At 48.4% G+C, this 24,877-nt stretch overlaps 2 protein-coding genes across 2 annotated transcripts in view; both read left to right on the forward strand.

Moving 5' to 3' along the window:
- The first annotated feature begins 373 nt into the window (after positions 1–373).
- On the forward strand, positions 374–13,452 carry LOC128827343 (IgGFc-binding protein-like). The gene is made up of 4 exons (XM_054011200.1): positions 374–438; positions 1,661–1,714; positions 13,045–13,358; positions 13,426–13,452. The coding sequence occupies exons 2-4, from the start codon at positions 1,663–1,665 to the stop codon at positions 13,450–13,452; spliced, it is 393 nt and encodes a 130-aa protein (XP_053867175.1). The 5' UTR covers positions 374–438; positions 1,661–1,662.
- LOC128826914 (IgGFc-binding protein-like) overlaps positions 13,431–24,877 on the forward strand; it is a 32,752-nt gene continuing 21,305 nt past the window's right edge. Inside the window, exons 1-6 of the mRNA XM_054010468.1 lie at positions 13,431–14,268; positions 14,557–14,897; positions 15,700–16,273; positions 18,201–18,799; positions 22,936–23,503; positions 24,244–24,833. Coding sequence (XP_053866443.1) covers positions 13,500–14,268; positions 14,557–14,897; positions 15,700–16,273; positions 18,201–18,799; positions 22,936–23,503; positions 24,244–24,833 — 3,441 coding nt within the window. The 5' untranslated portion in view covers positions 13,431–13,499. The remainder of the gene's footprint in view (positions 14,269–14,556; positions 14,898–15,699; positions 16,274–18,200; positions 18,800–22,935; positions 23,504–24,243; positions 24,834–24,877) is intronic.

Below are 24,877 nucleotides of genomic sequence, written 5' to 3' on the forward strand. Positions count from 1 at the left end.
TCATCTAGTCCAACCCCCTACCCAATCCCCAGACAGATTTTTGTCCCAGATCCCTAAACGGCCCCCTCAAGGATTGAACTCACAACCCTGGGTTTAGCAGGCCAATGCTCAAACCACTGAGCTATCCCTCCCCTCTAGCTTACAACACTCCTGCTAATACATCCCCAAATGATGTTTGCTGCTTTTTTTTGTGCAACTGTGTTACACTATTGACTCATATTTAATATATAATTAAATTAAATTGAATAAGGAATATATAATCATATATAATGTGTGAACAAATTTCTTTCATTCAGCAAGCTGTGATCTAATTTGGCACTTACTGCTTGCCCCCCCCGGATGGGTGTCACCGTAGAACACTGGCTGCTTCCCAAAGGTGTTCCCTGCTATATAACACCTGTGTGTACAGGCACTGGGCTAGCCAAGGGCATGGGGCAGGTGAGTACAATCTTCTCCTTTCCCTGTTGAGGTAAAGCTGCTTAGATCACAGAGCGATAGGAGCACTACAAATACCATAGCTAGATAGCTCCGGTGGGGATGGATAGATAGGTAGATAGGGGTGTGTAGATGGGGATGGATAGTGTGTTTGGGGATAGCTAGCTAGAGGGTGTCAAGTATCAGGGGATAGCCGTGTTAGTCTGTATCTACAAAAACAACAAGGAGTCTGTTGGCCCCTTAAAGACTAACAGATTTATTTGGGCATAAGCTTTCGTGGGTAGAAACCTCACTTCTACAGATGCATCTGAAGAAGTGATGTTTTTACCCATGAAAGCTTATGCCCAAATAAATCTGTTAGTCTTTAAGGTGCCACCAGACTCCTTGTTGTTTTAGCTAGAGGGGTGTGAATAGGGATAGATAGATAGATTAGATTAGATAGAGGGGTGTGTATGGGGATAGATAGATGGATGTGTATGAAAATAGATAGATGGAGAGATGTGACTCGGGATAGATCGAGGGGTGTATTTGGGGATAGAAAGATACACATTGTTTACAGGGTTGTTGTAGGCATGTTGCTCCCAGGATATTATTGTAGACAAGGTGGGTGAGGAAATATCTTTTATTGGACCAACTTCTGTTGGTGGAAGGGACAAGCTTTGGAGCTGCGCAGGTCTGTGCAGTTTGAAAGCTTGACTCACCCACAGAAGTTGGTCAAGTAAAGGATATTACCTCACCCAACATGTTTCTCTCAGACAGATAAATAGATACCTGCCATATGTGGTCCTCTGCTTTATGTGATTTTGGACGCAATACATCTAATGCTGCTTTGTTTCAAATTCTTCTCTTGTATTTATTCAGGAAGGGTTTGGGGTTTAGAGCAGGAAGAGCTGGGAGTCAGGATGCCTGGGTTCTGTCCCTAGCTCTAGGAGGGGAGTGGGGACTAGTGGTGAGAGCAGGAGGGGGCAGGGAGTCAGGAGTCCTGGGTTCTATCCCCAGCTGTGTCACTGACTCTGCAACTTTGTTCATGTGACTTCAACTCTCTGTGCCTGACATTCCTCATGGAGAGAATCATATTTACTTACCTTCCAGGTCGGCCATTCTGTCCCCATTTCCCAGCTCAGGGAGGGGATAAATTTGGCATCTGATCCCCCTTAGTGTCCTCAGACATTGATGGCCCTGCCTTCTTTCTGCATTAATCTGACACATTTCCCCTTTTTTCCAGCAATGGCAATGAAGGGGACGCTGCTGCTCTGTGCCTGGCTGGTACTTCTGTGCGGTGAGTAAGGATCAAAATATCAGGGCAAAGTTTTCAACCGTGGGTGTTTGAAGTTATGCACGTACGGGTGGGATACTTAAGCTGGTTAAGCTGTGGGGGCTGGTGCTCCTTAATCACTTAGACACTGTTGAACATTCCGCCCTAAGTGCCTAAATATGGATCTAAGGCGAGAGCTACTCAGTAATTTCCCCATTGAACGTTTTCTGTCAAAAATTGTGGCTTTGTGGAACATTCTGCGAAATTTCAATTTAATTGTTTCAGAAAAAAAACTGAAGCAAAGCAGCGAGTTAATTAGTTTTCCGAGAGAGCAGGAGAAATGTCTGCGTGGGATTGTAGGATGGGCTGTAGGCCTAGCAGCCTGGGGCTAACTTCCGGTTTCTGACTTACGTTCCTAAGGCTCATGTTCAGGGTTTCAGCCGGCCGCCATCAGTGGTCAGGAAGGGAATCCCTCCACATCCCCACCTCCTGCTCCTATGTATTCTGGGAGGGTTTTTTAATCTTGTTCCTCTGAAGCATCCGGGACGGCCACAACTGGAGATGGGACATTGGCCGGGGTGAGCCAGGGCTCTGAGGTGGCACCAAGTATTCTCTCTCTCAGGGGGTTGATGGCTGGTTCTTGCTCATATGGCTCAAGGTCGAACTGATCACCATCGATGGGGTAGGAAGGAATTTTCTCCCAGATCAGATTGGCAGGGACGTTGGAGGGTTTCTGCCTTCCTCTGCAGTGGGTGGTGCAGGTCACTTGCTGGGATTATCTGGGTATATTTAAGTTAGGGCTAACAAATGATTACAAAAATTAATTGCAATTAATCACGTGTTTAAATAAATTAAATGCGATTAATCGCAGTTTTAATCACACTGTTAAACAATAATAGAATACCAACTGAAATCTATTATAAATATTTTGGGATATTTTTCTACATTTTCAACTATATTGATTTCAATTACAGCACAGAATACAAGTGTACAATGCTCACTTTATATTCTTATTTTTAATTACAAATATTTACAATGTAAAAAGATAAACAAAAGAAATAGTATTTTTCAATTCACCTCACACAACTACTGTAGTTCGATCGCTTTATTGTGAAAGTGCAATTTACAAATGTAGATTTTTGTTGTTGCATAACTGCACTCAAAAACAAAACAATGTAAAACTTTAAGGCCTACAGATCCACTCAGTCTTACGTCTTGCTCAGCCAATTGCTAAGACAAACAAGTTTGTTTACATTTACGGCAGATTCAACAGTATGATTAAAACTGTGATTAATTGTGATTAATTTTTTTAATTGTGATTAATTTTTTTGAGGTATTGCGTGAGTTAACTGCGATTAATTGACAAACCTAATTTAATGTAATCATTTCCCTGCCATTGCAGGGGCCTCGGGCACTGGAGGTCCTCAGTCCCTCCTCTCATCTGCCTTGGCATGTAATAGTTTATTTTCCTGTGGGTTGTAATACTTTGGTCTCATTTCAGTTGATGAGTTTAGTGTGCAGGTTCTTGGTGGTTTTTGTGGCCTCTGATGTACAGGAGGCCAGGTAGGTAATTTGGTGCTCCCTTCTGGCCCTAAATTCTATGACTCTATTTCATAGATTCTAGGATTCACAGATTCTAGGACTGGAAGGGACCTCGAGAGGTCATCGAGTCCAGTCCCCAGCATGATTTAAACGATGTCAAAATGGAACATTTGCATGTTTTCAGAATGAAATGTTTTTGATTTTTCATTTCAAAACAGCTTTTCACCTTGAAATGTATTTTCTTGTCTATTATACTTTTTCACAAAATAAAAGCATTCAAAATCAAAATAAAGCATTTCAATTTTATCAAAATGTTTCGATTGACTCAAGATAAAATATCATTTTTGGGGAAAAAAATCAATGTTTCTTTCTGATTTGGGACAAAAAGAAATCTTGAAATCTCAGAATTTCCCATGGAATGAAATTTCCAAGTTTGGACCAGTTCTATTTAAGGGTCTAACTTTAGGCATGCAGATTTTACATTTTTGTCTCAACTCCTGATAAATTATTGCTGCTATTCATTAGGTGTATTACAGTAGAACCTAGGAGCCCCAATCATGGATCAGGACCCCTCTGTGCTAGGCACTGTACATTATTATTGCTATATACTAGGTCTATTATGGCAGCATCTCAGCACCCCAGTCATAGACCAGGACCCCAATGTGCCAGGTGCTGTACATTATTTTTGCTGTTTATTAGGTATACTACAGTTGCAGTTAAAGCTTTATAACAGTTAAAACACAAATTGTCAACATCCCATGTCAAAATATAGAAAATAAATAGCCTGAAATCTAACTCTAATAAGTTCTCAAGCAGCATTTTTCTTACATTGTCTATCTGTGCATTTTAGTTACTATCATGGATTTTTTTTTGTCAGTGTTTGCATGTATGGTGACATTTATCAATAAAAATATAATCCTCCCAAGCCTAACAATCGACTGGTTTTAACACACTGGTAGCCTAACTATTCCCATGTCTCTTGAACCCTGGGGCTTCTTATTTGAACATATTCTTGTTGAACTCAAGAGCTCACTGTTAGGAGCCTCTGGGTTTGGGATAGATAGTTAAAGTATGGGCATGTAGTACTCAATCATTCGGCACATGGACAGCATTGTGAGATAGACAGCCCGATAACTGCTATATAGAGGATTGAACCACTGGTCTTTAGAAGTGAGTGGAGATACAGCTATAGCTTGCACTGAAGCTCCTTAGCTCAGAGATCCCCCTAGACCACACTCACCAGTGGGTTACACAGGCCTAAGGCCTGTGCTGTGACTGACCCTGAGGTAACTGTGCCGTGTGTGTGTGTGTGTGTGTGTGTCCTTCCCACTATTTTGGTATCATGTGTAAACAATTTGCCTAGAATGATAGGGCCAGGTATCCTGCGTAAGGTTCTGCCCCTGGGAGAAAGTGCCAAACGGCAGAAGTGTGAGGAATCGTGGTTCTGTACCAGTGTGCGGAATTGGCTGGTACATGGTGGGGAAGGGGAAATTGATTATTTTCCCCTCTCCATGGGAAAAAATGACTCCCATTAGAGTGGCTAAACATCATGGCTAATTGAGGTCTCATGAGTAAGGCTAAGGTTTTGTCATGGATATTTTTAGTAAAACTCACGGCGAGCTCATGGGCAATAATGAAAAATTCATGGAAGCCCACGGCGACTGGGAGCTGAGGGGGTCCGCCTGCCTCCACAGACGGAAGGGCACCCTGCAACTCCCTGCTGGCACTGGCGGAAGTCACGGAGGTCTTTGGAAGTCATGGATGCCGTGACTTCTGTGACCTCTGTGACTAAATCGCAACCTTACTCATGAAAGAGTGTAGACTCAGCAAGTTAACCTACAGTTATTTATATTAAAGAATAGAAGGGGAAACACAACTTCTGAGACCACTGCTTCTTCTTATCCTCTTAGCGCTGGGATGGTGGAGAGTGAAATGGGTTAAGGGGTGACTTGATCACAGTCTCCAAGAGGAGTGGCCAAACTGCGGTGCACGAGTCATATGCAGCTCTTTTACAGTTAAAGTGATTCTCCATCACTGGCAATTTTTAAATCAAGATCAGATGTTTTTTCTAAAACGTCTGCTCTAGTTCAAAGAGGAATTATTGTGGGGAAGTGCTATGGCCTCTCTTATGCAAGAGGTCAGATTAGATGATCTCAGTGGTCCCTTCTGGCCTTAGAAATAATGAATATGAAAGTTAAAACAAAATAAATCAAAAAGATAAAGTCAAAATGAAATATTTTTACCATATTGAAATGACATAGTTCCACATTATCAAATCAAAACATTTCAAAATAGTCCCAAACTGAATTGTTTTGGAATTTCCATTTCACTGGAAATTAATTGGAATTAATTCCCCCCACCTCCCCACTCCACCCAAAAGGTCAGAATTTCCTGCAGAACAGAAATCCTGTTTTCTGATCAGCTGTATTGTCTGCAGTCAGGAGGACCTGTGACATCTTCAGTAACTCCAATCCCCAAAGTTCAAAAATCACGAGTCAGACTCTGACCTCACAAATGATGATATTAGCCCCAAAATCTTAGTGGGCATAATTGGGAAGGTGAATGGAAGGCTAAGCTGTAAATAGGGGCTTCTCAAACAGTATGCTGGAGTCAGGATGTCTGTGTTAGCTAAAATAATCAGTGACACCCTGATGCTAGGAACTATGGACAAAGTAAATCTGGAATGTGAAGACCAGGATCCATGTGAACAGCACATGGACAGAGCACACTGTCAGGGATTGGTTCCTGCAAAGTAACCGAGCCAGTCCAAACATGTGTGGTGCAATGGATAGCAAATGCAATGTAATATGTAAATGTATATAAAGGAAGAGGTTTGCTGTGTAACTTTGGTTCTTCTTCAGGTAGTGACCTCTATGAGTGCTCCACTGTAGGTGCAGTGGTACCTCCTGTGCCTGGGATCGGAGAGTAGCAGTGTCCACGGGGCCACACATGCACTCCGCGCTGTGAGCAGTGTCTATGTAGCGTTGTGCGCTCCAACCACCCTCAGTTCCTTCTCAACCACCTTTGGTCTGGGACTGAGTCCTGAGCAGAAATAAAAGTAGAATCGCAATCTGTGTTCTATAAACTAGACAGGATTTAAATCAAGCAGTGTCTCACCCTGATGGTGTAGTTCCGTTATACACAAGCTGGGATTCTCCTTTCCAGTCTGGCACCACCTCCCCAGTTCAGTCTTTGTTCTCCAGATGTGTTTCCAGGGGTTGAGTTGTGATGGGAGTGAGGACAAATGATGATGTCACTTCCCCTCTTTTATAGGTTCTTCCAGCTTGCTGGAAAGATCTTTTGCTATGACATGAGTCAAGCAGTGTACTTTGTCTATGTGCTCCTTCTGAGAAGTCTTCATTGTATATAGATCCTGTGATAGTCCTTGGTAGTGTGGATTCCCCTTAATGGGCCATCAGTGGTGTCTGGCTTCTCCATTGTACCTGAAAGGCTGGCTGTGGGTGTTTCCAACTTCACAACATATTTCAGTAACACACACACACACAGCAAAACTTCGTAACTTCACATACCATGAGAACATGTACAATCCAACAGGATATTAATGTTCAATAGATCAAGACTTTTAGAATGATGCCTCACAAGGCATACTTTGTACAAAACATATCATAATCATATCACTAGCGTAAATATGGGGGTACCAGGGTATTGCTTTGGGGTACAGAATGTCACATTTTCCCAAACTAACCATGGAGCAGAGGCAGACACAAAGATGATCTCCATCTTCATCAGTCTCTAGACTGCCTGATATGGAACAAGAAATGCTAGTGGAACAGGAGGAAGAGACTGAGGAAGAGGTGACAGCACCAACCCACTTCTCCTCATCTTCCCCTGATGAGGCCATCATGCCACCAGCTCCAACATCTGCAGACATTTTCAAGAACTGTTCGATAGGATAGTGGAGGAAGTCAGAGAGCAACAACACAAGTTGCCTGATATCCTGCAAGCCTCTACATCTGCCAAAATAGCACTGTCGGTCAATGAGACCTTGTTTGACCCCATCAAGGTAATCTGGCAGACCATAGTCTCAATATCATCCACCTGCAAGCAAGCGAACAAGAAATACTATGTCCCCACTAAAGACATGGCGTTTCTGTTCTCCCATCCTACTCCAGACTCCCTGGTGGTCAATGTGGTACAAGAGAAGAGGTGGCAACACCACTCTATAATATCCCCTTATGACAGGGACTGGAAAAGGCTCGACCTCTTAGGTTGGAAAGCCTACTCGCCAGCTATACTCCAGTTCCACATTGATAATTATGAGGCACTCCTGGCAAAATACAATCATATAAACTATTTGAAATGCCAAGACTTTTGTCAACACCCCCCAGAGGACAAAAGAGAACAGTTCCAGGCACTGATCACGGAGGGAGAACTCCTAGTCCGTACAGCACTGCAAGCCTCTTTGGACTCCACAGACACGGCTGTCCACTCAAGCATGGGGGGGAGGGGGAGCGGGGGTGTGGCTCCTCTCCCCTCTGTCAGGAGGCCGTTCAACAGTGGGAGTTCTATATAGCCCATTCCATTCACCCGGTGGCATCCTTCCTCCCCGGGGTCCAGAACATGCTGGCGGACCGCCTCAGCAGGTTCTTCTGCTTGCATGAGTGGCCGCTCCGGCCGGATGTCATCCACCTCATCTTCCAAAGGTGTGGGATTCCCCAGGTCAACCTCTTCACCTCCTGCAGCAACCGGAAATGCCCGGTGTTCTGCTCCTTCCAAGGTTGCTGCCGGGGCCCCCTCTCAGATGGGTTCCTGCTCCCATAGACGGTTCACCTGTTTTACGCCTTCCCTCCATTTCCCCTTGTGCACAAGGTCCTGCTCAAGATACGCAGGGACAGGGCGAGCGTGACTCTGGAGGCTCTGGCGTGGTCCAGGCAGCATTGGTACACCACGCTGTTGGAACTGTCCATGGACCCTCCTGTCCTGTTGCCTCTTCTTCCTGACCTGCTCACTCAGGATCACAGTCGCCTCTGTCATCCCGACCTGCAGTCTCTCCACCTCATGGCATGGATGCTGCATGGCTGAACCCTTCAGAGCGTCTGTGTTTGGAATCCATACAACAAGTGCTGCTGGGCAGCAGGAAGCCCTCCACTTGAGCCACGTATCTGGTGAAGTGGAAGTGGTTTTCGTGTTGGTGTGCCCAGCGCCGCACACCCTCTCTCCGGGCACTGGTGCCTCTCATTTTGGAGTACCTCCTGGACCTGAAGCTGCAAGGTCTGGCGGCGTCCTCTGTGAAGGTTCACCTTGCGGCCATCTCGGCCTTTCACCTGGGTGTGTCTGGCTGCTCTGTCTTTGCCAATCTGATGGTTGGTCATTTCCTCAAGGGCTTAGACCAGCTCTACCCTCAGGTCCGGCAGCTGGTCCCCATGTGGGACCTTAACCTGGTCCTTTCAAGACTCATGGGGCCTGTGACAGGGCAGCCCCACCCCACACTAACCCCAGCAGTGCCAGAGAAGTAGCTCTGTCGGCAGAAGTTTCGCCCCGCTCGTACTGGGCATGCTCCAAATGCTCAGGGAGTATAAAAAGAGGGAACTCAGTTCAGTCTGGGCGGGCGGCCGCAGGAGAAGCACCTATAGGGAGAGCTCTGGTAGAGGACCAGCCCGCACTCTTGAAGCTACCGGGAACGGAGGCCTCTCCAGGCCGGTGCGAAGCCCCACTGCGGGAGGAACCAGAGGAGGCAACCCACCCTGAGACTGGTGGAGAACCAGGGGACCCGTGGGAGACCTCAACGGCTGAGCTGGTAGGAAGCGACCCGGGGGGGAGTGACGGACTGGTATCTCGGCCCCGGTAAGCCTCAGCGTGTTTCGGTAGGACCCCACTGCTGAGTCAGTAACAAGGTCCTACTGTCCTGCGACGAGGGCTAATTCCCTGGACTCTGGCCACTAGGCCGTGCTGCCCTGTGACGAGGGCTAATTCCCTGGACTCTGGCCACTAGGCCGTGCTGCCCTGTGATGAGGGCTAATTCCCTGGATTCTGACCCCTAGGCTGTGCTGCCCTGTGATGAGGGCTAACTCTGTGGGGTCTGGCCACTAGGCCGTGCTGCCCTGTGACTCGGGGGTTAAACCCTCACATGGCCCCCGTTCGAGCCACTAGCCACATGCTACCTCCTATATCTCTCTTGGAAGACGGCTTTCCTTGTCGCTATCATGTCGGCGAGGCATGTCTCCGAGCTGAGGACCCTTACCTCAGAACCGCCTTACACGGTCTTCCATAAGTATAAGGTGCAGCTTCGACCTCACCCGGCCTTTCTTCTCAAGGTGGTGTCGGCCTTCCACACCAGCCGGGACATTTTCCTGCCAGTTTTTTACCCTAAACTGCATGCCGGTCCCTGGGAACAGTGGCTGCACTTCCTCCATGTCCGCAGGTCCCTTGCCTTCTACATCGAGCGCACAAAGCTGTTCAGGAAGTAGACCCAGCTTTTCGTTGCGGTGGCAGACCAGACGAAAGGCCTCCTGGTCTCCTCTCAATGGATCTCTTCATGGATTACGTCCTGCATCCGCCCTTGCTATGAGCTGGCCGGTGTACTGACCCCAGCTCTCACCGCTCACTCCACTAGTGCTCAGGCCTCGTCAGCGGCATTTCTGGCCCAGGTGCCGATCCAGGAGATCTGCAGAGCAGCGACTTGATCCTCAGTGCATACTTTCGCCTCACACTATGCCATTGTCTGGCACGCAGCGTTTCGTAGAGTGGTACTGCAGTCCACGTTACCAGAGCCCTTTAAATCCCCGCCACGGAAGCCGGTGCAGTCCAGCAGGGCGTACTGGCTCTTGCCGGTACGCCGTACCGGACCGCACCGGCTTACTTTCACCTCTGCATCCCCTACAACTTGAGTCTGATCAACTCAGCATAGTTTTGCCAAATAAAGGAACCTGAGTAATGAAATCCAGAATCAAACTGAGTGATTTGGATCCCAGAGAACTGGATGAAGTGTTCTCCCAGAACTGGACATGGTGTTCTGGATAAGCCAAGTAGAAAAGGTCTTGGAGGGAATCCCAAGAATGAGATTTTTTAAAATGAAGATGATAGTGTGTGTTTTGGACTGTCTTTTCATTTCTGAACCCCCACCCTCCCTGTGTGTGTGAGAGACACTGACAATGCTGCTGGCTCTCACAGATGTACAATGACATACGGGGTTTTGACCCTGCTGCAGAACCTCTTGCTAAAGGACCCGATAGAAAGCAAAGTGCTCAGATCTGTATAAAGTTTTGAAATGATCAGTTCAAAATGTTTCAGTTGATTCAAACTGAGAAAAATTTCAGAGTTTTGATTTGCAAAAATTTTCAGCATTCCACATTTCATTCCAATTTGGAATGGGAAAAAAATTAGAAATATTGAAAATTCTCAATGGGAATATCATTTCCTATCCAGTCTTTATCATCAAAGTGCTTTATAAAGCGGGTCATTATCATGATTCCCATTTTACACTTGTGGAAATTAAGGCACAGAAAGGGGAAGTGCTTTGCCTACAGTCACCCAGCAAGCCAAGGTCAGATCTGTGAACAGAAACCATGTCTTATGAATCCCAGTGCCCAATTTTAGCCACAATACTACACTGCCCCTAAGCACCATTCAAAGTTGCACAGGTGTCTTCAGACAGTTAATAGTCAAGCTGGCTTACAGTTTTTTAAATTAAAAGGATTCTTATTTAAAATGGCCTTTTTAAAATAACTTTTGCAAAACTGATGGGTTTCCCCACCTTGAAATTTTTTGTTTTTTTGAAAAATGTAAATAGAAACAATAAACAAAAATGTGGCCTGTTGGTTTTTCTATTTTTTTTTTCTTTTTTAATTTTTTTTCATCTTCCTTTTTAGCCTTCTTGTGCTCAGTCATGTCTATGCAGGGCTGGCTCCAGGGTTTTTGCCGCCCCAAGCGGCAAAAAAAAAAAAAAAAAGCCGCGATCCCGATCTGCAGCGGCAATTCGGCAGGAGGTCCTTCACTCCGAGCGGGAGTGAGGGACTGTCCGCCGAATTGCCGCCGAATAGCTGGACGTGCCACCCCTCTCCAGAGTAGCCGCCCCAAGCACCTGCTTGGCACCTGGTGCCTGGAGCCGGCCCTGTGTCTATGTTTGGTCTTCTTCTTCCTCTTCTTATCTATGGTAATTCATTCCTTTTTTATTTGGTTTTCTTCTTTGATTGAAATTCTTAATACTTTTTGTTCTTCTTTCTCAATTTTCTTCAAGTTGGATTTTTTCCATGCTCATTCTTCTTCCATCTTCTTTATTCTCAATCTTTTTCTTCAAGTTTGGATTTCTTCATGTTTCTTCTTCATACTGGTCCATCTCCTTCATGCTCAATCTTCTTCTGCTGTGTTCTTTTGTTCAATATTATTATTCAAGTCTGGATTTCTTCATGCTCATTCTTCTTCTGTCTTCATGCTCAGTTTTCTTCACTTTGGGATTTCTTTGTGTTCATGTAAACCACACACCTCCTGGGTGTGGTGTTCTGTCCCATCTAGTGGCACCGAGACCACTTAGAGAGAGAGAAAATTAGTCTGCTCTACAGCGTTAGCTAACAGCCAGTTGGCTTTTAGCTCATGCTGTAGAGCAGTGGTCCCCAGCACGGTGCCCGCGGGTGCCATGGTGCCTGCCAGGGCATTTATGTGTGCCCGCCTAGTGCCCAGCAGGGGAGAGAAGCCGCAGCCCCACACCTGCCAGGGACAGAGAACTCCGGGGCTGCAGGCTGCGGGCGCCGGTGTTCTCTGTCCCCAGCAGGCACGGGGCCCGCCTAGTGCCTGGCAGGAGAGAGAAGCCGCGCCCCATGCCTGCTGGGGACAGAGTACTCTGGGGCTGCGGGCGCCGGTGTTCTCTGCCCTTGCGGCTTCTCTCTGGCTTCTCTCTTCTCTCTGGATTCAAATATTATGTAATATTAAATATGATGTTTTTTGTATAATTTAATGTACAAATACAAAATAAGCCTTGAAAAATTGTTGGCACCCGTCACACTCTTCTGAAAACATGAATGTGCTTCTGGCCACAAAAAGGTTGGGGACCACTGCTGTAGAGGCTCATGCCCTAACCTCCAAAGGTCCCCAGTTCGACCCCCGCCCACCAATGTCTGTCAGCATTGCACTCACTTTTCATCTTGTTCTAGCTTCTTCTTGCTCAACCTTTTCTCTCATTAATGCTCAGTCATTCTTCTCCATCACTTTTGAGTTTCTTCATGTTTGGTTCTCATCTTCTTGGTTTTCTGGTCTTCCTCACATTTGGTCTTCCTTGTGTTTGTTGGCACTTCTTTGTAGTCTTCTTCTTTGTGTTCATATTCAGTGGTTCTGGTTTTTCAAATTCAGGCATCTCTGCAATGGTTGATTTGCTTTCTTCGTTTTTCACATTTAACCTTCTTCATATTTTTCTTCTACCTTTATTAGATCCTTGTATTTGCTCTTCTTCATGATAGATCTTCTTTTCCATGGTTTCAGAGTAGCAGCATCTGAAGAAGTGGGCTGTAGCCCCTGAAAGCTTATGCTCTAATAAATTTGTTAGTCTCTAAGGTGCCACAAGTACTCCTGTTCTTTTTGCTTCTTTTCCATGTTCTCCCTTTTCCAGGAGGAGAGTGATAGTCTAATGGTTAAAGCAGAAGCGTCTGGGAATCAGGACTTCTCATTTCTACTTTTAAATCTAGAAGGAAAGTGGGATTTAGGGTTGAACTAAGAGGACTCCAGAGTTCTATTCCCACTGACTAGTATCTCTTGCTTAGAGCAGTGAATCTGGAAGTTGGGACACTTGGGTTCTTTTCCCAGCTGTGATTTGGTGTGGAGTTTCTGATCTTCTTTCTTAACCCACAATCTGTTACTTTCAGGTCTTTGCAGAGCAAGTTTCCATGGGAAAGAATTCCTTACGGTCTTCATGCAAAACTATGTCCAAAATGTCAGAGCAGATTGCAAGCTGTTCATCACTGGTTACCATGCCTCCACTATGGTTACTGTGACGGTGAACAAGAGTACGTTCCGGAGAGTGACACTTGTTGGAGAAGGACAGACGGTGACCGTGCAGATCCCAGCCTCGGTAGAGATGTTTGGGAGCCAAATATTTGATAGCAGCATCCTGATTCAGGCTGACAAAGACATCTCTGTCCTGTCAGTTAACTCAAAACCCAATTCCATCGATACCACTGTAGTGTATCCCATTGAGAAGTTGGGTACTGTATATTACGTTGTAACTCCCCCTGGCAAACATGCAGGCAGCTACAAAGAGTTTGCTATCGTAGCAGGGCAAGTTCCCACTACAGTTGATATTTACTTGAAAGGGGGTGTAATGTTCAACCGGTGGATGTATGCTGCTGGGAGCAAACTCACTGTTACCCTCGCTCCCTACCAAGCCTTGCAACTGCAAAGCTCTGCGAATTTATCTGGCACCAAAATTGAGTCTCGGGAACATGTGGCCGTCTTGACTGGGCACAGCTGTGCTGAACAAAACACCTTTTGTGATCACGCTTTCGAGCAGCTCCTGCCCGTCTCCAGCTGGGGCAGCACATACATCGTCCCTCCTCTGTCCTTCCAGAACAAGTATGACATTGCGTACATCATCGCCTCCCAAAACACGCGCATTGACTATCAGTCAGGGCCCACACGAGCTTCCCGCAACATATTGGCCGGCCAGGTTGTTGAATTTGAAGTCCAAGTCTCTCACCCACTTTACATCTCTGCTAGTGCCGGCATCCAGGTTCTTCTCTACTTCACTGGTTCTAAAAATGGGAAATCCACATATGACCCGTTCCTCATCAACATCCCACCCGTCACGAACTACTGCCAGGCCTACCACATTGATGGGGTGAAGGATTTTGAGAACTATGTGCTGATCATAGTCAAGAGCTCAGAGTCCAGCAGGATCATCTCTGATCAGAGAGCCATAGGAAATGTCCAGTGGAGGCAGATCCCTGGCACGGAGTATTCTTGGGGAGAGTACAACTTCGGCACAAAGATTCGTACACTTTCCATACAGCACCCCACCTCTCCCTTTGGTCTGCTGAGCTTTGGAGGGAACAATCACGTTGGATATGGCTCAGCTGGCCTTTGTGCACGCAGTAAGTAATTTTTGTGTTTCTATAATTCCCAGGCAATAAGTAATTTTTGTGCGTGTTTAATATCCAGGCAACACTCCACCCCCCAAGAACTGCATAGGATGGGAAATGACAACAAATATACACAAAGAGGCTGTACACTGCTTGAGATCCAGTTCCTTTGTTACAAGGCCCCCTCACCCTGCACAGAGATACCTAGTGGCTGAAAAATGGAGTGCAAACAAACAAATCATCCTGCCAGTCCATGGCATACGTGAGTTCTTGTATAACTGGCTGGTTGAATCTTTCTAGGTAACCCGACCCTGTCCTGCAGCTCTGTTCAGTGCAGGAAGAAAGAGACGTGTCAGATTGTAGATGGCCGCCCGGAGTGTGTGGCTGAGTCAGAATCCACCTGCTGGGCTCAGGGAGACCCACATTATCACACCTTCGATGGGCGGAATTTCGACTTCATGGGCACCTGCACCTACACCATCGCCAAGACCTGTGGCTCAGACTCAACTCTCCCGTCGTTCAGTGTCAAGGCCAAGAACGACAACAGGGGCAACACGCGTGTTTCCTATGTTGGTTATGTGACGGTTGAAGTCTATAATGTCACTGTCTCAGTGGTCAGAGATGAGACTGGATTTGTGAGGGTAAGAGAGCAATGTGAATAGATACTGATACTTTGTTTTCTGCTTATGTTTTAAGGGTAGATTTGGTGATGCGAACATAAAATCGCATTTGCTAGAGGCAGCTGCTGGAAACTTTTACTACAGAGATTCACACTTCTACTTTAGATCTGAACAACAACTCACTGCTATTCCAGCCTCCCTTCCCCTTCATCTCTACTTCTCCTTCCCCACTTCCCCTTCATCTCTGCCAGTGCCCCTCAGTCCTGACCTACAGCCCCCTGCTACTCCGGCTCTGGGCTCTCCTCACACAAAGTGGTGCCAGTGCCTCTCAATCTCAACTCACAGTTCCCCAGAAACTCCAGCCCTGGGCTCCCCAAATACACACAGATGGGCTGGTGGTCATCAATCCAGCCCCCCCAGTCTCCTCCCCGCACACTATCCCAGCCCTAGGCTACCCCCACAGCCCCACATACATACAGCTTTACTATCCCAGCTCTGGGATCCCCTCCCTTTCACAATTCTGCTCATGTAACTCTCTACCTCTGACTTCAGCAGAGCGTGACATGCTACACGCTTTATATAGAAAAATCTGTGTCTGAGATTTCCAAGGATGACTTGGGTATGTAACTACATTGCAATTAATGGGAGTTGTGTGGCTAAATCCCCTAGCTAACCTTGCAAATCTCAACCTATTATTATTTATTATTTGTACTGCAGTGCCACATAGCAGCCTCAGTGCAGGGTCAGTAAGTCCTTCACTGTGCCAGATTCCTTTGGGTAATGCACCCAAAACAATGTCTGTTTCTTGTGGTTCCTTTCCCAGCTGAATGACCAGCGCTCCCGCTTCCCCATCTCCCTGCTCGAGGGGAAGCTGAAGGTGTATCAGAGTGGAGGTTCTGTGGTCATTCAGACTGACTTTTCCCTGAGGGTCTCCTATGACTGGAAGAGCTACCTGGTGGTGAAGATCTCCAGCAGCTTCTCGGAGAGCGTGTGCGGCCTGTGTGGCAACTACAACGGGAAACCTGGGGATGACTTTGCCACCCCCACGGGGGCACTAGCTGCCAGCCCCGTTGAGTTCGGGAAGAGCTGGAAGGTGGAGGATGGGGACAGGTTCTGCTGGGACGACTGCCACGGGGAATGCAAGAGCTGCTCCCCAGAGCTGGTCAACAGGTTCAAAGCTGAGCCCTTCTGCGGCTGGATCACCAAAGAGGGGAGTGGCCCCTTCAGCCGGTGCCACTCCGTGATCGACCCCAAAATCTACCTGGACAACTGCGTCTATGACTTGTGCATGAACGATGGCCGCAAGGAGATGCTGTGCTGGGCGCTGACAACCTACGCTGATGCCTGCCGGAGAGAGGGGGTGGCCATCTCCGAGTGGAGGATATCCACAGGGTGCTGTGAGTATACCCAGGGTGACAAAGAGATGCTGGCTCATGACCTTCTGGCAAGAGGTTTTAGTAGCAGAGTTTGAAGCCAATGGCAAAATGGGAACAGGTCCCCCAAGAGGTCTAAAGTGATTTGTAAAACTGAGTGTAAATATCATGGAGACGCTGAGATATCATGGATGTGGTAGGACTGCACAGATAGATGTTTAAGGGACTTTGGAACATCACAATGAGAATTGATCTCTCTCTATCAAACCTCAGTGGTCCCCAGTTGGCTTCTTTTGAATCTCTGTCTTCTTTTAATACTTGTGCTGTTTGCTAGGTACCTATAAACTATTTCCCTGGTGGAAATTGGCATCATTTCTTTGATTTCAGCAGAGGTTCTGGCCTCACCCTTGGCTGTTGGGGGAATTTGAAAAATGGCCAATGCAAATAACGTAAAGAAGTGGGGACTGAATAAGAAGGAAACAGTCAAAGGTGTGCCTGTGCGTAGCTTGGCTAACTGATGACTCAGGCCAGGCCTATGCCTGAAACATTTGCCAGTATAATAATGGCAGTTACGACTGTGATTCTTTGTGACATTTTTATACTGGCAAAAAAACCTAGTGTAGAAGCAATTACACTGGCAAACATAGGACTGGAAGGGACCTCTTGGATCATCGCGTTCAGTCCTTCCTATTGCAGCCATCCCATCACACAATCCCGTTCATAATTTTATCAAGCTCCATCTTCAAATTAGGTAGGTCCTTTACCCAACTGCTCCTATTGCAAATCTGTTCCAGAACTTCACTCTGCTCTGATGGTAAGAAACCTTCTAATTTCAAGTGTAAACTCTCATGGCCAGTTTAGCCTCCTTTGTTCTTGTGCCAATGTTGTCCTTTCGTTAAAATACCTTTTCTCCCTCGATGTATTTATGGAGAGCAATCACATCATAGGCACCGACTTCCTGAGTTCCCTGAGGGTTCTTGACCCCCCCTCTCCACCCCAGGCCCTGCCCCCACTCCACCCCTTCCCCCAAACCTCCACCCTGCCCTGCCTCTTTCTGCCCCTGTTTCTCCCCCTCCTCCACTGCACCTCCTGCATGCCGCTGAAGAGCTGATCACCGGCGGGCGGGAGGGACTGGGTGGAGGGGGAGGAGCTGATCGATGGGGCTGCCAGTGGGTGCTGAGCACCCACTATTTTTTTCCCCTGGAGCACCCATGGAGTCAGCACCTACTCCTCTCCTTTGCTAGGTTAAATAAGCGAAGCTCTTTTAGTCTACTCTCTTAAAATAGGCCCTCCCTTCCCCATATCATCCGACTAGCCCTTCGCTACACCTACCCTAGTCTGATTTGATCTTTCTTCAACATGGGTGAGCACAGCTGGACACAGGACCCAGCAAAGACCTTTTGCCATTATAGCTTAATTCATTTGGGGAAATGGTATGAGCGATAGCAGCATAAAAACTCTTTTGCTGGTATAAGCAGTATCCCGCCTAGGGGAGTTTGCTGGTCTAGGTATACTAGCATACCCTTTCTCCTGTAGACTAGGCATAAGCACTGGAGGAGACAACCCTCTCAGAGGATCTGAAGAGTGAGGAAGTGGGTAGGGGAAATGTTCAAGGACTCCCAGTGGGTATATCTAACAGTAATGGGACAAGATGGAGCAAAGGGGAAATGATTAAGTCTATCAGCCTACAGAATTATCTTCTCCAGTGGATGGGTGGGAGCCCCATTACTTCAGTCTTTTAAAGGTAAACGGGACAAAGCCATGGACTGAAGGTGATGGGGGCTGTAACATCTCTAGGTCTATGGGTCAGAGCTCACTGCAGGTTCAGGAGTATCATTAGGGGCTGCTATGATGCAGAATTTCCAGCTGGGCTCCTCAGACCTGTGCCAAACTGTTTAATGCTACAGGGAGCAATATTCCCAGTGACCTCAGTGTCCTGTTCGTTTGACAGCTCTGCCCTGCCCAGAGAACAGCCAGTATAAGGCTTGCGGCTCTGCATGTCCTGCCACCTGCAATGACCAAGCGGCCCCTAACAACTGCTCTTCGCCCTGCGTAGAGACCTGCCAGTGCAATGAGGGCTTCGTGCTGGATGCTGGAAAATGCATCCCCAAGGCTGGATGTGGGTGCAAGTTCCAGGGGCGTCTGTATGCTCCCGGAGAGCAATTCTGGGGAGACGGTGCCTGCACCAGACGGTGCCTCTGTGACCCCCAAACCAGGCAAGTGAGCTGCCAGGCCACGGGGTGCAGGACTGGGGAGCAGTGCCGGGTGGAGAATGGCATCCAGAACTGCTACCCCATCAGCTACGGAACCTGCTCAGCTTCGGGGGATCCTCACTACATCAGCTTTGACGGGAAGAAGTTTGACTTCCAGGGCACCTGCCTGTATCAGTTCGCCGGGATGTGCATCAAAAGCCAGGACCTGGAGGATTTCCAGGTCCTAGTTCAGAACGACCATCGGGGCAGCCAAGTTGTGTCCTTCACCAAAGTTGTGCAGGTCAAAGTCTATGAGGTCGACATTGTGATCAGCAGGGAAAACCCTGGCAGAGTCATGGTGAGTTTATCAAACCCTTCTGCCCTTTCCTGGTCAGTCGTCAGACCTGTCTTCCTTTGCCATGTTTAGCCACTGAAACTTTTTCTTTCTTTCCTGTGGTCAGTCATCCTTCTTTTCTTCTTTCCTGAGTTCGCTCATTTTACCTTTTCTTTTGCCCAGGACACTGTGATTAGATGTTTAATTCAACCACATTTTTAACACACACTGAAATTGCCAATGTATGTTTTGGACTTGAGGTGGCTAACGGTTTTCATATCAAAACGTTTTTGGTAAAAAGTGCAGGTTTGGCGAAACGAAAACACTTTGTGAGCTTGTGTCAGTTTCACCAAATTGTTTCAATTGGAAAGAACCCTAAAAAAAAAAATCCAAACCAATCAAATGTTGTATTTTGACATTTTAAAACATAAATTCAGTTCAAAATGACTTTTAATTTCAAATTTTCCTTTATGATAGTTTTAGAAATAAAATTAAACACAAGACCTGTTTGAAATTCAACCAAAACATTTTGTTTTGGGTCAAATGGAAAGTTTAGTCCCATCCCATCACCCTCCCTCCCTCCCCCCATTTGCTTTTTCATTCACTGAACATTTTGGAACCTTTCATTTTGGTTCAATGTGATTTTTGTTTTGTTTTGGTTTTTTGGTTTTTTGGTTTTTGTTTTTGGAATTGCCAGCAAACTGAAAAACCCGTTATTCTCCCAGCTAGAATTTGGCGTTGTTTGGAGCTGCATCCAGCTAGGACATGCCCACATCTGCCTCTCTCTCAGTTCTAGGGTTGCCAACTTTCTTATTTCTGAAAACTGGACCCTTTTCCCCATCTCTTCCCCCGAGGCGCCGTCCCCCATTTGCTCCTCTTTCCCGCCTCCCCCGATCACTCACTGCTCTCCCCCCTCAACTCCAGGGTGAGCAGCCCCAAAGGACTTGCAAACCCCACCTCCAGTGGGCTGCCTGGTAGTGCAGGTCAGAAGAGCGCTGTAGCCACCCAGGAGCAGCTCCCCTGAACTAGGGGGCAGCCCTCCTGCACGGCAGCCTCCCACCTCCCTCTGCGCTGCCTGCCCAGCAGCCCCCTTCCTTGCCCGCTCGAGCCCTTCCAATTGGGTTACCAACTTTCTAATTGCACAAAACTGAACACCCTTGCCCTGCCCCCTGTCCTGCTCCTTCCCTGAGCTCTGCCTCGTCTCTTCTCTGAGGCCCTGCCCCCACTCACTCCAGCCCCCCCCTCCATCACTTGCTCTCCCCTACGCTCACTCACTTTCACTGGGCTGGGGCAGGGGGTAGGGGTGTGGGAGGGGCTGAGGGCTCCAGTTGGGGGTGTGGGCTGTGGGGTGGGGCTGGTGATGAGGGGTTTGGAATGCGGGAGGGGACTCAGGGCTGGGGTAGGGCATTAGAGTGTGGGAGGGGGTGCGGACTCTGGGAGGGTGTTTGGGTGTGGGAGAGGGTTCCAACTTGGGGCAGGGGGTTGGTGTGCAGGGTCTGGGAGGGAGTTAGGGTGCAGGAGAGGGTTCTGACCTGGGGCAGGGGTTCGGGATGTGCTCTCCAGCCAGGTGGCACTTACCTTGGGTGGCTCCCGGTTGGTGGCTCAGCAAGGCTAAGGCAGGCTCGCTGCCTGCCCTGGCTCCGCGCTGCTCCTGCAGGTGGCCGGCATGTCCACTTTTTGACTGGATTTTCTGGTTGAAAATGGGACATTTGGCTAGGGTTACCATATTTGAACAATCAAAAAAGAGGACGGGAGGAGCCCCGCCCTAGCCCCGCCCCCGTCCTGTCCTAGCCCCGCCCCTGCCCCTTCCACTCCCTCCCACTTCCTGCCCCCTCAGAACTCCCAACCCTCCCCCCCACTCCTTGTCCCCTGACTGCCCCCCAGGACTCCACCCCCTCCCTAAGCCTCCCTGCCTCTTGTCCCCTGACTGCCCCCTCCTGAGACCTTCCCCACATCCTAACTGGCCCCCTAGGACCCTACCCCCTACCTGTCCCCTGACTGCCCCAACCCTTATCCACACCCCCACCCCCTGACAGCCCCTCCCCCAGAACTCCTGACCCATCTAAACCCCTCTGCTCCCTGTCCCCTGACTGCCCCCTCCTGGGACCCCTGCTCCTAACTGCCCTCCAGAACCCCACCCCCTACCTAAGCCTCCCTGTTCCTTATCCCCTAACTGCCCCTTCCTAAGACCCCTCTCCCTAACTGCCCCCCAGGACCCTACCTCCTACCTGTACCCTGACTGCCCAAAACCTTATCCACCCCCCCAGAAAGCCCCCCCCAAACTCCCGACCCCCCCCCGCTCCTTGTCCCCTGACTGCCCCCTCCTGGGACCCTGCCCCTAACTGCCCTCCAGAACCCCACCCCCTACCTAAGCCTCCCTGTGCCTTGTCCCCTAACTGCCCCCTCCTGAGACCCCCCCCACCTGTACCCTGACTGCCCAAAACCTTACACCACCAACCCCAAGACAGCACCCCGCGAACTCCTGACCCATCCAACCCTCCCCCTGCTCCCTGTCTCTTGACTACCCCCCCGAGAACCTCCCTGCCGCTTCTCTGGCCCCCGGCCCTCTTACTGTGCTGCGGGGGGCGCGCTTGGCAGCGGGGGAGGGGAGCAGGGTCAGAGCTCCAGACTGCCGGAGGCCCAATGCGAAGTGCCGGCCAGGGAGCTGCGAATGCAGGGAGGGGGAGGGAGGGAGCAAGAGGAGGGGAGTGGTCTCAAGTTGCAGGGGAGAGGAGGGGGAAGCGGAGGAGGGGCTCTGGCTGCCGGAGCCCCGAGCGAGTGGCACGATCCGGCCCGGCTACCCTGTAAGCTGCGCACGCTCTGTATGGGGGGGGAAATCCGGACATTGACAAATTCCCCCCGGACGCTATTTTTAACTCAAAAAAGCCGGACATGTCCGGGGGAATCCGGACGAATGGTAACCCTACATTTGGCAATCCTGTTCAGTTTGCCCAGCTCAGATGTAATTTCATGTAGATAATCAGCCGAACCTTACTTTTGGCATTGCTGCTATACAAATAAAGCCTTCTCCGTGTATGTCTGCATGGCAAGCGGAGCTGAGTGAAATGTGGACTGTGAACCACAGAGGAAGTTTAGATCTTTCCAAATTGTGTTTTCATCCCAAAATGGGGTAAAAAGTTGAAATGTCAAAATATTACATTTTAATATGTTCAAGTGAATGAAATATTTCAAGCAACTCAAACAGAAATGTTCTGATCCAGCTTGTTGGGCCACATTTCAAGATTAAATTGTATTTCCCTATTGCCTGATAGGAGCTGTGGTTCCTAACACCATTTTCTCCTGGGGGACTATATCACCCATAATACAACTAGAGTCATGTGATACCCATGATGCTCCAAGGAGCGGAAATCTATTACAGGGAGTTGTAGTCCTCTAGGGAGTCCAGCCCATAGGAGAGAATGAGGACTAGAACTACAACTCCCATAAGGCAATGTAAAATAGGGAAAAGAAGCTAATTTCTTTTTAATTGACTCAAAATGAAACATTCCAGTTCAGGTCGAATTGACCCAAAATGAATATTTCATTTGGGTTTTCTTGTCAGGAAAATAGATTTTTTTTTCAGGAAATCAAAATTTTCTGACTGCATTTTCTGCTGCAAAAATCATTCTGATGGAAAATTCTGACCAGCTTTTGCAAGTTATTTCTCCTCAGATTCATTACCTTCTTCCTTTTCTATGGTCATTTGTCAGCCTTTCTGTGTTTCTTCTCTTTTTGTGTTTAGTTGACATCACTTTCTTTCTTTGGCATTTTGTCATTGTACCCCTAGCTCTTATTCTTCTATCGACAGTCATCGGTGATTGTGCATTGCGCTTCATTTGGGAGGACGTTTGTATTGGCAATTTTAATCAGTCACCCTGCTGATAAAACGTTCCAAAATTTAAAATGTTTGGTTTTGGAATCAATAAAATTTCATTTTCAAAAACTACTTAATCTCCAAACTGAAACATAGTTAAAAAGAGTTTTTTAAAAAAGGAAAATAAAAAATGAGGAGAATGAAAATGAAATCAAAATTCACCATTTGGGTTTTGTTTTCAACCAGCTCTACCTGTAAAGTTCTTTAGAGGGGCAGGGTTCTGCAGGTTCAAAGTTGCTTGCTCAGTGTCAGACCATTCTCTCTGATCCTTTGGCATTGATCCCAGGTGAACAGTGTGCTGATCAACCTACCATATAGCACCAACAACAGCAAGATCTCCATATACCGGAGGGGGCAGGAAGCAGTGATCCAGACTGACTTTGGTCTCACCGTCGCCTTTGACTGGCAGGGCCGGATCACTGTCACTGCTCCAAGCACCTACGCTGGAGCCGTGTGCGGTCTCTGTGGGAACTTCAACGGGGACAAGGGAGATGAGTTGACCACGAGGGGCGGCACATTGGCCCCAAACCCAACGGCCTTTGGGCAGAGCTGGAAGGTGAAGGATATCCCCGGCTGTGTGGAGGTTGCCAAGGACGAGTGCTCAGATCTAGCAGCTGTTGAGAGACGCCAAAGAGGAATGAATGGGGAGTGTGGAATGCTCCTAGACAAGAACGGCCCCTTCCGAGAGTGTCACAGCAAAGTCGACCCCGAGGGCTACTTCCAAGACTGCGTGTACGACTATTGCTCATTCAAAGGCCAACAAGCTGTGACATGCCAGCTTATCGCCAGCTATGCCTCAGCCTGCCATGCTGCTGGGGTGACTATATATGCCTGGAGGACCAACTCCTTCTGCAGTAAGTGGAAGCAGCTTGGGACCATCTTCTGGGATGAAAGTTAATGTACAAGGGAAAGAAAACAGGGTCTTTGTTCAAGGGAAAGACAAGTTGGTTGGTGTTCAAGGAAGGGGATATGAGATGTTTCTGCCCTAGGGGTTGTGGACTCTGATCCAGCCCCAGGGTAGGGGGACTGGCCAGGTCAGGGTGGGCATGGGAGATGATATGGGGCTTTTCCCCTCTAGGGGGCACCAGCTCTGATCTGACCCCAAGACAGGGGACCTGACTGGCTCAGGGGCAGGGAATTGGAATTCAGGGCCTGTTGCCTAAGGGTGCGAATTCCAATCCAGGCCCTGCCTGGGGGCGAGAAGTTGACTCAGTGTGGGTTGTCCAGGGAATGGGATATGGGACCTGTATTTCATGAGCATGTGAATCTCATGCAGGTCCTTACTGTACAAATGAGCATGTCACAGAGCTCACGGTAATAACTGGAACTAAATACCCGAGTTGCCAGTGTCAGAAGGGGTCAAGAGCTGAAGGGGCCATGGAGACCGGACTCTCCTCTGACAAGGGGTCCAACAACAACATACTGGCAAGGCACAGTATGAAGGAAGCTTGCCTGGCAGCTTCCCATACCGCACCCAACAGACTCCATTCTCCAGGGCTGTCATCAGGCTCCCTTCTCCAGCCCTTACATCATAGTTCAGACTCCATCTAGTTTTCTTTTATGGGATGCTAACGTCTTGTTGTTTCAATGGCAGGTCTCTCCTGTGCCCAAAACAGCCACTACGAGGTCTGTGCGCGGGGCTGCCAGTCGACCTGCAGCAGCCTCTACGCCCCAGTTCAGTGCTCGTCCCAGTGCTGGGAAGGCTGCGTGTGTGATGAGGGCTTTGTGCTCAGCGGTGATGAGTGCGTCCCTATATCCCAGTGTGGATGTGTCTACCTGGGATTGTATTATAAGGCTGGGGAGACCTTCCACCCAACGTGCCAGGAGCAGTGTGTGTGCCAGGCCAGCGGAGACGTGGTGTGTAAGGGGTTGACCTGCCGCCCTTATGAGGAGTGCAAGCTGGTGAATGGCATCCGTAAATGCCAGCCTGTTGGATCCGCAACATGCTCCGCAGCCGGAGACCCCCACTACCTCTCCTTCGATGGGGTCGCCTTCGATTTCCAAGGCACCTGCACCTACATCCTGGCCAAGACCTGCACCAACACCGGGAACCTGACGTCCTTTGCCGTGAAGGTGGAGAATGTGCCCTGGGGCAATGGGAAGGTGTCTGTCACCAAGCTGGTGTCCGTGGAGGTCTACGGGCTCACGCTCACCCTGCTGCAGAACAAGAAGGGGCTTGTCATGGTAAGTCCTGCTCAAGATGATCCTATGGATTTGAAACCGGCCAA

This window comes from Malaclemys terrapin, chromosome 21, assembly GCF_027887155.1.
Source record: "Malaclemys terrapin pileata isolate rMalTer1 chromosome 21, rMalTer1.hap1, whole genome shotgun sequence".
Taxonomy (NCBI): domain Eukaryota; kingdom Metazoa; phylum Chordata; order Testudines; family Emydidae; genus Malaclemys; species Malaclemys terrapin.